This window comes from Microcaecilia unicolor, chromosome 2, assembly GCF_901765095.1.
Source record: "Microcaecilia unicolor chromosome 2, aMicUni1.1, whole genome shotgun sequence".
In the NCBI taxonomy this organism is placed as follows: Eukaryota; Metazoa; Chordata; class Amphibia; order Gymnophiona; family Siphonopidae; genus Microcaecilia; species Microcaecilia unicolor.
The window spans coordinates 254,882,353-254,898,079 of NC_044032.1; the positions used below are offsets into that span (position 1 = coordinate 254,882,353).

Here is a 15,727-nt window from a genome sequence, read left to right on the forward strand (position 1 = left end):
TTTTGCCTCTGCAGGCGACCAGAGGCCCTGCGCTGTCCTCCCCAGGCAGTGGGCTCCCCAGCCCGTCAAGCAGGCGTCCGTCGTGACGACCACCCACTCCCGGATTGTGAGGGGCATTCCTGCGGACAGTTTGTCTGGCCTCAGCCACCAATCCAGCGCCTTGCGCACCATTGGATCCAAAGGAAGGCGTACAGCGTAATCCTCCGATACTGGAGTCCACCGCCACAGCAGGGAGTGCTGTAGGGGTCTCATATGGGCCCTGGCCCAGGGCACTACTTCCATCGTGGCCGTCATGGAGCCCAGGAGATGCACATAGTCCCAAGCTCGAAGAGTGGAGGCTGATAGGAACTGGTCCACCTGGGCCCGAAGCTTGCCGCTCCGGTTGTCCGGCAGGAACACTCTGCCCACTAGGGTGTCGAAGCGGACTCCCAAGTACTCCAGGGACTGAGTCGGGCGCAGCTGACTTTTCTCCCAGTTGATGACCCATCCCAGGGAGCTCAGAAGGGCAATCACCCTGTCAGTGGCCTTCCCACACTCTGCATAAGAGGGGGCCCGGATCAACCAGTCGTCCAGATAGGGATGGACTTGTACTCCTTCCTTGCGGAGGTAAGCCACGATGACCACCATCACTTTGGAGAAGGTTCGCGGGGCAGTGGCCAACAAGAAAGGGAGGGCTCTGAACTGGAAGTGTCGGCCCAGGACTGCGAAGCGCAGGAAGCGCTGATGAGGAGGCCAGATGGGAATATGTAAGTAAGCTTCCTTGATGTCCAAGGATGCCAGGAATTCCCCTTTTCTCACCGCAGCTATTACGGAGCGGATAGTCTCCATCCGGAAGTGCCGGACCTTCAAGGCCCGATTGACTCCCTTGAGGTCGAGAATAGGTCGAACAGAACCTTCTTTCTTTGGCACCACAAAGTAAATTGAGTAACGCCCCTTGCCAAGTTGATCTACTGGCACCGGGACCACCGCGCCCAGGCAGATCAGGTTGTTCAAAGTCTGCTGTACGGCAGCTGCTTTGACCTGGGACTTGCAGGGAGAGTTTACAAACCCATCTCTCAAGGGGCGGCAGAACTCCAGCTTGTAGCCGTCTCTGATGACTTCCAGAACCCAAGCATCTGAAGATACCCTGGTCCACTCGCCCAAGAATGAGGACAACCTTCCTCCTATCTGCACTGGGCCATGGACCAGGTCCCCGTCATTGGGTACGCGACCCTGGGGGAGGGCCGGAGGATGAACCTCCAGGTCGGCGGTCCCTGCAAAAGGAATGCTGCTTGGGGGAGAAGTTCCTTTTGAAGGAAGCGGAGGTAGAGGAGCCCGACTTGCCCGGGCGGTACCGACGGGCTTCCTGGAACCGGCCCTTGGAGGAACTGGGGCGAGCACTACTGGCCCGAGTCCTGACCTCCGGCAACCTCTTGCCCTTGGACGTGCCGAGCTCCGTCACGATCTTGTCCAGCTCATCCCCAAAGAGCAGCTTGCCTTTAAAAGGCAACTTGGCTAGGCGAGATTTAGAGGCATGGTCAGCCGACCAATGTTAAGCCAGAGCCACCGCCGCGCAGAGACCGTCTGGGCCATACCTTTGGCCGAGGCTCTCAAAACATCATACAGTAAGTCTGCCAAGTAGGCCAAGCCCGACTCCAGGCTCGGCCATTCCGCCCTCCAGGAAGGATCCGAGGGGGAAGCGCGCTCAAAACAGTCAGGCACGCCCTGGCCATAAAGGAGCCGCAAACCGAGGCTTGCAGACTTAGGGCGGCTGCCTCAAAGGACGACTTTAAGGCCGCCTCCATTCTCCTGTCCTGAGCATCTTTCAGGGCTGTGCCCACTTCCACCGGCAGTGCCATTTTCTTAGTCACGGCAGTGATTAAGGAATCTACCGTGGGCCAGATAAAGGCTTCCCGTTCCCCCTCTGGCAGGGGGTACAGACGGGACATAGCCCTGGCTACTTTCAGGCTTGCTTCCGGGGCATCCCATTGCGCCGAAATTAGGGCCTGCATGGCTTCATGCACGTGGAAGGTTCTAGGCGGGCGCTTCGTTCCCAGCATAATGGCGGAGCCAGCCGAGGCTGAGAGCGGGCCTTCCTCCGGAGAGGCAATCTTCAAAATGCTCAAGGCCTGCCCTAGCAGGTTAGGCAAATCCTCCGAGCGAAAAAGGTACGCTGCGGAGGGGTCATCCGCTCCATCCGAGCGAGGGTCAGTCTCTTCCATAGAGTCCGCAAAGGATCTCTGGGTGAACTCAGACACGCTGCCGTCCTCCACATCCGAGGAGACCGAGTCCCCTAGTGGCTGAAAATCCACCCGAGGGCGTTTGAGCACAGAGGCCTCCTCACTCTTATCAGACAAGGGAGTGGGGGCCGCCGCGTTCTGCATAAGAAAGGCCTGATGCAGCAGCAAAATGAACTCAGGGGAGAAACCCCCTAGCCTGTGCATTTCTGCAGCTTGCGCCGCGGCCCTAGAGGCGCTCTCAACCTGTGATCCCAAGATCGGAGGAGAGGCGCGATGCGCGTCCAAAATGGCGTCCGGCGCGAAACTCCTAGAAGGAGCAGCGCGGGAAGAAGGGCGTTTAATTTCGCTGACTTCTTACTGTCGTCCGATTCAAGGGCAACCAAGCTATTAAGGTCTCCCATCTCGAGGGTGGCCCAAGAAGAAGCCGACCGAGCCGCGTGGCCGGTCACGACCAGGAGGGCGGCCATCAGGGGATGGGCGCCTAAGGCGGGAAAGGCCACCGCGCTGGAGGAAAAACCGGTGAACTCTCCCGGCTCCGAAAGGGCGCCCAAAAAGGGCAACTGTACCTTCGAGCCCCCCCGCTTCCCCGCTAGGCGCGCGAACGCGTTCCGGGGAGCGTCTTTTCGCGCCCTTGCCATCCGAGGCCATAACCACGTGGAGACCGTTCGGGGAACCCCCTGCCCGCTAGTAAAAGGTAAAAATTACCTGCTTCTTGCTCCGAGCTGCGACAACTTGTTCCAGTGAGCAGCTGCAAATGGACGTCCTTTTTGAACGTTTAAAAAAAAAATTTTTTTTTTTTTTAACGGAGCTAGCGGGAGGGGGGAGTAAAGGAGGGACCCAGCACCACCAGGTTTGCACTTGCTCACGAAGAGCCCTCAACCCCAGGTACTCAACAAAGCCTAAACAATTAGGCTTGGAGACCTAGCCAGAGCTGCTGCTGTGCGACCACACACCTGCTGAGATAGAGAACATACTGAGGAGTTTCCGGCAGCACATGACCACATATAGGGGGCAAATGATTGCTCTCTATCTCCACCTGCTGGTAGATGGACACAACCCACCAGTCTATGGATTGATCTGCTTGATGAAATGGAAATGCCTTTTGAAAATCCAGATATACAATACTGACCGGCTCACCTTTATCCACATGTTTGTTCACCCCTTCAAAGAAATGTAATAGATTGGTGAGGCAAGATTTCCCTTTACTAAATCCATGATGGCTTTGTCTCATCAATCCATGGTTTTGAATATGCTCTGTAATTCCATTCTTTATAATAGTCTCTACCATTTTGTCCAGCACCGACATCAGACTTATCGGTCTATAATTTCCCGGATCACCTCTGGAACCTTTTTTAAAAATCGGCATTACATTGGCCACCCTCCAATCTTCCGGTACCATGCTTTATTTTAAAGATAAGTTACATATTACTAACAATAGTTACGCAAGTTCATTTTTCAGTTCTATTAGTACTCTAGCATGAACACCATCTGGTCCAGGCTATTTGCTACTCTTCAATTTGTCAAATTGCGCCATTACATCCTCCAGGTTTACAGAGATTTCATTCAGTTTCTCTGACTCGACAGCTTTGAATACCATTTCTGGCACCGGTATCTCTCCCAAATCTTCCTCAATGAAGACAGAAGCAAAAGAATTCATTTAATCTCTCCACTATGGCTTTGTCCTCCCTAAGTGCCCCTTTTACCCCTCAGTCATCTAGCTGTCCAACCGATTATTTTACTGGCTTCTTGCTTTTAATATACCTAAAAAAAAAAAAATTACTATGTGTTTTTGCCTCCAACACAGTCTTTTTTTCAAAATTCCTCTTTGCCTTCCTTATCAGTGCTTTGCATTTGACTTGCCATTCCTTATGCTGTTTCTTATTATTTTCTATCGGGTCCTTCTTCCATTTTCTGAAGGATTTTCTTTTAGCTCTAACAGCTTCTTTCACTTCGCTTTTTAACCATGCCGGCTATCGTTTGGTCTTGCTTCCTCCTTTTTTAATACACAGAATATATTTGGCCTGATAGTATTTTTGAACAGCACCCATACCTGATGTAAATTTTTGACCTTCATAGCTTCTCCTCTAAGTTTTTGTTTTTTCACTATTCTTCTCATTTTATCATAGTCTCCTTTTTGAAAGTTAAATGCTAACGTATTGGATTTCCTGTGTGTACTTACTCCAAAGCCAATATCAAATCTGGTCGTATTATGATCACTGTTATCAAGCGCCCCAGCACCATTACCTCCTGCACCAGATCACTTTATTAAATATGCAAGAAAAACATTTATTAACATGGACTGTGAGAAAAAGCAAAGACACTTACCTGTAGCACTAAAGAAAGTTCCAGCAGCGTCCCACCACATATGCACAGGTCCCTCAGTCAGGTGAAAAGAATAGAAAGTACAAACAAACAACTCCTAGAGGAGGTGGGAAGGTATGTGAGAATAAGCAACCTGAATGTAAATTTCCTATTACTATGTATGGGAGACTCACCCTGACTCTCTTAAAATCGCAGAGGTACTCCACCTCAAAATCACATAGGTTCTTCCTGGTGACTCCAAGCAAGGTGCAGGAAAGCTTCTCCAGGCGGCACAGGTCCTGCAGATGGTTCCAGGAGGACTTACAGCAAATGCTACATCCTGATAGAAAAAGGAGACCAATTAGTCAGCATGCTCTTCTCTGACACAACCACCCCTGTCTTTCCATCAAAACACCCATCATCGTTGCATAGGATCATTCATGGTGTTCTGGGATGAAGTACCCTTATAATCAAAGACTCTGGTTCCAGCCATTTCAAGGCCATTGCGAATGCCACATTATCTGACTCTTGCCACACAATTTACCATACACTAGTGAGTTGTGGCAAACCAATGACCTGCTGCTACTGCATCTTGTTAGTGCCAGTACAGGTTGGTCACTTCCAACATTTTTTACTCCTTCCACATTCACTCTATTCATTTTCCCACACAATGCCCTTCTCTTCCTTTCCCACTCTCCTGGAGGGCTACCATCACATCCCTTGCTGCAGTTATCAACATCACTAATATCTCCAAACCCTCCTGTCAAAATGCAGCATATTTCCCCTTCCTCATGCCACATCCCTTTCTACTTCATTAATCTCTGCACCAACATTCTTTCTTCCTCAGAAGCTACTTCCCACATCACACCATTCTTTCTGTTCAAGCTGCCATGTAGTGCTGAAAGGAACTGCTCATATTGGCACTATAGGGGAAGTAAGTGCCTCCATTTTGGTGCCCCAATGCCACTCAGTGAGAAACTATTCTATAATAGCATCTGGATGCCCAGATTCTGTTACAGAATACTAGTGTAACCCAGTATTGGAGCACCTTACATTTACATGCCCGCAGTTACACCAGCCAGAGTAGGCGTAAGGAAAAATGTTATCTTACCTGATAATTTTCTTTCCTTTAGTCCTACCTGACCAGTCACCAAGGGGTTGTGTCTGTCTACCAGTGGATGGAGACAGAGAAAAAAAATAGTATCAAGCAATTCTCCCCATAAGTGTATCATGCAGCCTGGAATATTCAGTATTTCAATTAGCCGAGGAATGGTGCTCTCATCATACACACTAAAAAACATGGACAGTGGAAAAGTCAAAAGGCTCATACTCATCTGACATACAGACATACTCATCTGACATACAGATACTGCAATGCGTCAGAGTTCTGCAAAGGGAACTGGGCAGATAACCCGAAGGTCAAGAAGTCTACGCAGAGTGTCTCTGACCGCTTTGGCTTTGAGACGAGCACAGCAGGGAGACTCCAAGAACGCGTCTGACAGAGAACGCACAAACTCTAAGGCATATCTGTCTAGAATAACCTCTAGAACCCACTGGTCAGAGGTAATCTGGGCCCACCTCCCATAAAATTGCACCAACCAAGCACCTACTGGAATCGGAGGCTGGGCCCGCAAGCCTTCATTGCTGAGGGCAAGAGGAAGACGAGAAGGAATTGCCAGTCTCCCTACATCCTCTACTATTACCACGAAAGGAGTGGGTCCTCTGAAAAAACCTGGACTGCTGAACTGGAGCCACTCTGCCAGGTCTATATAGATGAAAATCACGGCCCCTATCACGGCCCGAGAACACACCGCGCCCGGATCCCCTGGGGCGATCCCCAGGAAGCCCTGGTACTTTAGTCTCCCCAAGGCTGCGGACCAGCTTATCTAACTCATCACTGAACAACAAGGAATCCTTAAAGGGGAATTTACTAAGCTTGGACTTAGAGGCTGCATCCACTGACCAGCCACAAAACCAAATAGAGCGATGTGCTGCCACACATAAAGCCATAGATTTAGAAGAGGCTCGAAGCAAATTGTAGAGAGCGTCCGCCAAAAAGGCTGAACCCATCTCCAGGTTTGCCACTTCGATATCTATCACTGAAAGGTCATCTGGCGCACGATCCAACGCCTTTTCAGACCAGCGAAAACAAGCTCTCGCCACTAAGGAACCACAAATAGCCGCCTGCACCGCCAAGGCCGAGACATGAAACCTACTCTTCAACAAGGATTCGATATGGCAATCCTGGACATCCTTCAGGGCAGTACCATCATCTTCGGGAACTGTATTCCGTTTGGTGACCGCCGAGACTACCGCGTCAACAACCGGAGACCACAGTAGCACTTTGTCGGAATCCGGGACAGGATAAAGTCTGATCATAGACCTAGCAGGACGAAAGGCAGAATCAGGAACCTCCCACTGCGCCTGAATGATGTCCCTAACATCCTGATGCATAGGAAAGGTCTTACCTGGCCGTCAAATACCCTTCACCAGTAAGTCGACTTTCCTGGCCTCCGCCACAGTAGTCTCCTTCTCTTCAAAATGCAAAGTAGTGGAAACCAAAGAAATGAGCTCCTGCAGGTTCTCTTTATGAAAACTTCTCACCACCAAGGGATCTTCCCCCCGGAGGGAGAGTCTCTGCTCCAGCATCAACCTGAACAAAATCCTCAGGTAGCTGTCCCTCAGAAAACAACTCTGGGTCCTCCAGGGATGGCATGTCCTCATCAGGCTCAGAAGACAAGTCCTCCTCTAACTCCCAGGACTGTCTGAGCCGCTATGCAGACACTAACTGGCCCTCCTGAGGCCTTTTAACAGCAGCTTCCACAAGACTAGCTTTGAGGAGCAAAAAGGCCTGATACAAACAAATTCAGGAGGGAATCCTCCTTCAGACGCTGCAGGCAAAATAGAAGGACTCTGCACCGGCAGAGAGATCGGAACAGCAGGAAGACACAGAAACTGAAGCAGGAGACAAGATATCAGCGTTTCCCGCTGAAATTGGAGCCAACCCGACTGACCAGAAATGCCCGAATTGGATCCCCCCCCCCCCCCCCCCCCCCCCCGCAGACACTGGCGTCGACGACCTCTAAGACCCTGCTACTTCCTCTGCAGACACCTCCACCGCGGTATAAAACTTACAGGAACCACTTCAGCCGAATCCCCGCCGCTGACAGACAGAACAGCGGTGGAGCTTTTCTGCCATGGTGGGGTTTTTTATTTTTTTAGCACCACGAACAAAAGCAGTCAGAGAAGAGGAAAGGCCAGCTGCAGGGAAGGGAGAACGGGAGCTGTCTTGCTCGCTCACACCCCAGAACAGCAGATCACTTAACAAAACAGCTGAGAAGGTTCTTTTTCTTTTTTTTACAGATTAAATTCAGAGCATTCCATCGATGGCAGGGAGGACATGGGGGTAGGGACCCAGCCACCCGAGTGTGACACCCCTGAGGCACTAAGACACACCCACAGGTCTCTGCCTTCAGTAACAAGCTTTCCCTTAAGTTTTTTGTTGTTGTTTTTTTTTTAATACCTGATGCACAGAAAAAAACAAAATACCAAACAAAAGGATAAAACAGAATCAAAGAGAGTTACAGAAAGAAAGAGAAAAGAGTAAGGAATGAGACTGAAGGGCTCACCACCTTCCAACTGCTGGAGACTGAGAATACTGGATCTTTCTCTAGCTAGCAAGGGCTCTTATTGGCTCTCTCTCTGGAGTCACAGTTTCTCAGTCTCCACTTGCTGGAAGGCATGCACAACCCATCAGTCACTTTCTGGGCCGGTTCGGAGGGATGCTAAGGAATCAGGTCATATTTCTTCACCCTGGGACTCTATGTGGAGTTACACAAGGCTCGTCTTTATCACCATATTATTCAAGATCATGATGGCACCACCTGTGTTACTTACCAGAGGCTCACAGACTTAATTCCTTCATCTATGCTGATGTCACCATTTATATCCCCTTCAAGGGAAAATTAGGTTTTTACCTTGGTAATTTTCTTTCCTTTAGTCACAGCAGATGAATCCATTACGAGTGGGTTGTGTCCATCAACCAGCAAGGGGAGATAGAGAGCACAGAAAAACCATAGTGCCTCATGGCCAGCTAGCTCCATCTGCCTCTCAGTATTTGAAGCTTCCAAAGCAGTGTTACACCGCAAAGCATAATAACATGAACTTTCCTCACAGCGGATGAATGCCCCAAAACTGGAGCTATAAGTCAAGGAGGGAATGGACTAATCCTCCTGTAACTGAACAGAAATCCTGAAGACTGTTTTCCAACTTGTCCCAATGAGGGAACATATCTACAGGAAAAACTGAACATAAAATTAACATGAATCACATAATGAACCACAGAGGGAGGGCTCATGGATTCATCTGCTATGACTAAAGGAAAGAAAATTACCAAGGTAAGAACCTAATTTTTCCTTCCTTGTCATCAAGCAGATGAATCCATTACGAGTGGGATGTATCAAAGCAATCCCTAGATAGGGTGGGAACAAGCCACACCACGCGCCAGCACTTGTGCTCCAAAATGCGCATCTCTCCTGGCAACCACATCCAGCCTGTAATGTCAGGCAAACGAGAGCTTAGAAGCCCAAGTAGCTGCACTACATATCTCTTGAAGAGAGAGTGCTCCAGTTTCAGCCCAAGAAGAGGAAATCGCTCTTGTGGAATGTGCCTTAAAGGCTTCAGGCGGAGGCCGGCCAGATAGCAGATATGCTGAAAAGATAGCTTCTTTGAGCCAACGGGTTATAGTGGCCTTCGACGCTGGAGACCCTCTGCGCGGACCTGACAAAAGAACAAAAAGATGGTCAGAGGTCCTGAAGGCATTTCACATGCGCAGATATTGCAACAGATCCCTTCGCACATCCAGAAGGTGCAACTGCCCATAGGCTTCTGGAAACTCCTCTTTAGAAAAGGAGGGTAGGAAAATAGGCTGGTTTAGGTGAAACGCTGAAACCACCTTAGGCATGAAGGAAGGCACCGTACGTACCATTACTCCAGACTCTGAGAATTGCAGAAATAGGACAGCGCCTGGAGCTCAGATACCCGTCTCGCTGATGTCACGGCCACCAAAAAGACCGTCTTTAAGGTCACATCCTTCTCGGAAGCTCACCTAAGTGGCTCGAAGGGCGAACACTGAAGGGCCTTTAAAACTAACCCCAGGTTCCAGGCCGGACACGCAGCCCGCACGGGAGGACAGAGCTGAAGCACCCCTCTAAGAAACCGTGTCACATCCGGGCAAGCAGCCAGAGAGAGGCCAGAGACCTTCCCTCGAAAACATGCTAAGGCTGCCACTTGAACACGCAGGGAATTATAGGCCAAGCCTTTTTGTAAACCATCCTGCAAAAAGTCAAGTATCGGCGAGACAGAAGCCCGCATCAGTGTGATCGCTTTAGTAGCACACCAAGCCTCAAATTGGCGCCAAATCCTGGCATAAGCCACGGAAGTGGAACGCTTGCGGGCCTGTAGGAGAGTGGAAATGACTTCACTGGACTATCCCTTGTCTCTCAATTGCGCCCTCTCAATAGCCATGCCGTAAGACCAAAGCGGCAGGTGTCCTCCATGGTCACCGGGCCCTGTGACAACAGGTTCGGTACCAGAGGTAACGGCAGGGGATCCTCTACCAGCATCCACCGGAGGTCCGCATACCACGGCCTCCTGGGCCAATCCGGGGCAATGAAAACCACCTCTCCTTGGTGTAGCCGAATCCACAGGAGTACTCGCCCTATCAAGGGCCACGGAGGGAACACATACAGGAGGCCCTGAGACCAGGGTTGAGCCAAGGCATCCAACCCTGCCGAACGAGGATCTCTCCATCTGCTGTAGAAGCACGGGAATTTGGCATTTGTGCTTGACGCCATAAGATCCATTACGGGCTTTCCCCATTTGGCACATATCTGCAGGAATACTTCGTCTGCAAGTTCCCATTCCGCTGGGTCGATTTGATTCCTGCTCAGATAATCGGCTTGCACGTTGCGCTGACCTGCAGTATGAGCTACTGACAGAAACTGCAGATGAAGCTCGGCCCAGTGGCAAATCTGTGCGACCTGCGCGGCTAGTGTTATGCACTGAGTGTCTCCTTGACGATTTATGTAGGCCACTGCTGTCGTGTTGTCCGACAGAACTCTGACAGCCAATCCTTCCAGGGTCAATTGAAAGGCCAGAAGCGCCTGGAAAATCGCTTTCAACTCCAAGCGATTGATGGACCACTCCGACTCTGAAGGAGCTTGAACAAACTGTATAGAGAATACTGAGAGGCAGATGGAGCTAGCTGGCCATGAGGCACTATGGTTTTTCAGTGTTCTCTATCTCCCCCTGCTGGTTGATGGACACAACCCACTCGTAATGGATTCATCTGCTTGATGACAAGGAAAAGGGAATTACTAGAAATTATACATGAGATTAAAACCAGTTTAGATCTGATGGAATCTTGGGCATTCAGTTTCAAACTCAAATTAAATCGGGGAAAAGACTAAAGTCCTCATACTTGCCAACCCCTATCAACCCATTTCATTAAAAACTTCATTATTGACAACACATCACATGCCTTAGATCAATCGATGAAAATCCTGGCATCACCATTGACCAGCATTTATCATTCGAAGATCAGGTCTCAAAGGTGGTCTCGAGTGTCTTCTATACACTATGTCCTTTCTTCTCAAGCTCCACACTTCGTACTATCACCCACTCTGGTACTATCCAAATGTGATTATTGTAATGCCATATACGTGGGTATTAAAATCTCACTCCTTAACAAATTAAAAACAACACAAAATACCGCTGCCCGCCTTGTATGCAGTGCTCTTCACTTTGAGAAGACTTCCCCTCTCTTGTTAAAAGTTCACTAGCTTCCCATAAATGCCAGGACCACCTTTAAAATATGCGTGACTGTTTACCAAATCAAATAGGGTTTATCACCCTGCTTACATGCAACAAGGAGAAATTAGACCTTACCTGCTAATTTGCTTTCCTTTAGTCCCTCCGGACCAGCCCAGAATGTGACTGATGGGTTGTGCACGCCTTCCTGCAGGTGGAGACTGAGAAAAAAAACTGTGACTCTAGCGAGCCAATAAGAGCCCTTGTCAGCTAGAGAAAGATCCAGTAATAAAGTACCAAAGCAGAAGTAAAGCCACAGAAGAAATATATAACCTTTGCATCCAAAAACCTGAGCAGCCACCGGCACATTGCCAACATAGGGTGAGTGCCTGCAAACGTAACATGCTCCTGCATAACAGGAAGTTCAGTAAACCAGAAAAACACTTTTTTTTTTTTTTTAAATACATAAATAAACTAGCAACACCACCGCAAACCGAGAAAACACTGATATCTGAAGGGAGGGATCTGGGCCGGTCCGGAGGGACTAAAGGAAAGCAAATTAGCAGGTAAGGCCTAATTTACCCTTCCTTAGTGTCCCTCCGGACCGACCCAGAATGTGACTGATGGGAAGTAACAAAGCAGTGAAATTATGGGAGGGACCCTAGCAGCCCCGCCGATAAGACACGCACTCTGAAAGCAACGGGTCGATGACTGAGGACATCCAGACGATAGTGCTTAGAAAAAGAATGCAAAGACGACCAGGTCTCTGCCCTACAAATGTCTTCCAGAGGCACCAGACAATGTTCTGCCCAAGAGGCTGCCTGACCTCTTGTAGAGTGAGCCTTAACATGTTCTGGAACAGGTTTTCCTGAAAGAAGATAAGCCGAGGCAATCATTTCTTTAAACTAACGAGAAATAGTGGGCTTAGAAGACATCAGCCCTTTACGCGAACCTCCAAGCAGAACAAACAACCAATCTAATCGCTGAATGTCTTCCGTAGACTTAAGATAGTGTTTCAACACCCGTTTGACATCCAAACACTTCAAATGCTACTGCTCTTCTGACCCGGAGAAAGAACCTAACACAGGCAATACCACCAGCTGAGAAACATGAAACCACGACACAACCTTGGGGAGAAAGGAAGGAACAGGCCACAAAACCATGCGATCAGAGCAGAACTCTAAAAACGGTGATCTACACGACAACGCCTGCAACTCCGAGACTCACCTAGCCGAAGCAACGGCCACCAAAAATACTGTCTTCAGAGTCAAGTCCTTCAAAGAACAGGACGACAAAGGCTTGATGGGAGGATTAGTAAGAACCGTAAGCACCAAATTCAGATCCCAACGAGGAAAAGAACTTTGAGACAGAGGACGAAGGAGATTAACCTCTCTCAAAAAACGTACCATATCTGGATGACTAGCCAGAGATCTTCCTTGGACACGATCACGAAAGCATGACAAAGCTGCAAAAAAATCCAAAATTTGCGGAACCGAAGCACGAAAAGGAGAGAGACTAAACTCCTTACACCATCCCTCAAAAATCCTCCAGGTACGCACATAATTCAAAGAGGTAGAACGGCAACGAGAACAAAGCATAGTAGCTATGACCTGAGCAAAATAACCTTTCTTCGTCAGCCTAGCCCTTTCAAGAGCCAGGCCGTAAGACAGAATCGATCCGGATCCGGATGAACAACCGGACCCTGCAACAACAGATCTTGCGTGACTGGCAGTCTGAAGGGAACATCCACTAGAAGACGCCGAAGGTCGCCATACCATGGCCTTTGAGGCCAATCCGGTGCCACCAAAATCAGACGTCCCTTGTGAGTCTCGACCTTCTGAACAAGACGCCCTATCAGAGGCCAAGGAGGAAATGCATACATTAGGCCCGTTGGCCAGGACTGAAGAAGAGCGTCCACACCCTGCACTTTGGGATCTTTGCGACGACTGAAGAACAGAGGAAGTTTTGCATTGACGGTGGAGGCAAACAGATCCGTCCTGGGAGAACCCCAACGACTGACCAGTTGCTGAAACGCCACTTCGCTTAGCGACCACTCTCCGGGATCGAGCCAGTGATGACTGAGAAAATCTGCCTGAACAATTAGTATCCCTGCCACGTGAGCCGCTGATAGAGCTACTAGATGGATCTCCGCCCACTGAAGTAACCGCGAAGCCTCTCGCTCCAACAGCAGGCTCCTCCTCCCGCCTTGCCGATTGATATATGCTACCGCTGTGGCATTGTCCAACATCACTCGCACTGCGTGTCCAGTCAGAAGATGCAGAAAACTGTGGAGCGCCAGGCAAATCGCTCTAGTCTCTAACAGGTTGATTGAGAAAAACGTCTCCTGATGAGACCAGAGACCTTGAGCAAACTGCCCCTGACAGTGAGCTCCCCAGCCCTGGAGACTGGCATCTGTCATCACCAGAATCCAGCTGGGCTGATCTAGAGGCATACCTTTGGACACATTGGCCTCTCGAAGCCACCATCGAAGATTGGTCTTCACTTGGAGCGAAAGTGGCAATCGTTGATGAAGAGAATCAGTCTGGGACGACCATCTCGACAGGAGAGACCGCTGGAGAGTCCTCATGTGAGCTGTGGCCCACGGAACCACCTCGATTGTTGCCGTCATGGATCCCAGAACCTGAAGTTAATCCCTTGCCGATGGACAAGCTGCGACTGCAAGAAATGACGAATCTGAGTCTCCAACTTGAAGACACGGGCCGGCGGAAGAAAAACACAACCTTGCTTTGTGTCGAACAGGACTCCCAGATACTCCAACGACTGAGAAGGCTGAAGATGGCTCTTCTGCACATTGACCACCCAACCTAGGGACTGCAAAAATTCTACCACCCAAGCTGTCACCTGAACACTCTCGTGGAACGACTTTGCCCGGATCAACCAATCGTCTAAGTAGGGATGGACTAAAATGCCTTCCATTCTGAGAGCCGCAGCTACAACTACCATGACCTTGGTAAACATGAGAGGAGCAGTCGCAAGCCCGAAGGGAAGAGCCTGAAACTGAAAATGGTGACCCAGAACTGCAAAACGAAGAAAACGCTGATGTACCGGCAAATAGGAATATAGAAATAGGCTTCCGTAAGATCAAGAGAAGTAAGGAACTCCCCGGACCGCACCGCAACAATGACGGACCGCAAAGTCTCCATACGAAACGAGGGCACCTTGAGCGCTCGATTGACCGCCTTGAGGTCCAAAAGTGGTCGGAAGGAGCCTTCCCCTTGGGTACCAGAAAGTAAATGGAGTAACGGACTTGACGCTGTTCCGCCAAAGGAACCAGACAAATGGCCCGAAAGGTCCAGGACGGCTCCAGCCTTGCTGCAAGAATGGCAAGGAGATTCTAGGAAAGCATCCGACAAAGGGTGAGCAAACTATAATGAGTACCCATCTCGAATAACCTCTAATACCCACTGGTCTGAAGTAATCTGGGCCCACCTCTCTTGAAATTGTGCCAACCGAGCACCCACTTGTACTAGAGGCTGGGCCCGCAAACCTTCATTGTTGAGAGCGGGAAGAGGAAGAAAGGGAAGTTCCTGCTTCTTGACCTCGTCTACGACCTCCTCGAAAGGACTGAGTCGTTTGGAAAAATCTGGAGCGTTGTCCCTGAAAAACTCTGCCTGGCCAAAAATGACGAAAATCACGGCCTCTACTACAACCTGAGAAATTGCCACGACCAGAGCCTCGTGGATGATCCTCTGGTAACCTAGGAACTTTAGCCTCACCCAGGCTATGCACTAGCTTATCTAATTGTTCTCCAAACAGAAAACAACCCTTAAAGGGAAATTTATTAAGCTTGGACTTAGAGGCCGCATCCGCTGACCAACCACTCAGCCAAAGCATATGACGGACCACAACAGAAAGAGCCATAGACTTAGAAGAAGCCTGAAGCAAATCAAAAAGAGCATCTGCCAAAAGAGATGAACCTATTTCCAGCTTAGCCATTTCATTATCAATAGCGGAAAGATCATCAGAAGAACGGTCCAAAACTCTCTCAGACCAGCGGAAACAAGCTCTCACTAACAAGGGCCCACAAATTGCAGCCTGCACTGCCAGGGCAGAAACATCAAAGGAATTCTTTAACAAGGATTCAATACGGCGATCCTGGGGATGTCGCAGAGCGGTTCCACCATCTACCGGGACAATGTTTTGCTTGGTAACCGCGGAAACTACCGCATCCACTACTGGGGGGTGTTAAATAATAAAACATGCTGCATAAATATAATGAGAAACAGTTGAACAGTAAAAAGTTCCTATGGTCAGTGGAATGCAAGTATTAAGGCAAAAGAGCTATGAGTCACACACCTGTGAAAATAATAAGGGAGTCATAGAATCAGCCTTGAGCTGGGTAGCCTTGTGTGAAACAGAGACAGTCTGTGCTAGGG

At 49.4% G+C, this 15,727-nt stretch overlaps 1 protein-coding gene across 1 annotated transcript in view; it reads right to left on the minus strand.

The window, feature by feature from the left end:
• The window catches only part of SUV39H1 (suppressor of variegation 3-9 homolog 1), a 77,755-nt gene that overhangs the window by 49,036 nt on the left and 12,992 nt on the right, over positions 1-15,727 (minus strand). Inside the window, exon 2 of the mRNA XM_030192403.1 lies at positions 4,715-4,860. Coding sequence (XP_030048263.1) covers positions 4,715-4,860 — 146 coding nt within the window. The remainder of the gene's footprint in view (positions 1-4,714; positions 4,861-15,727) is intronic.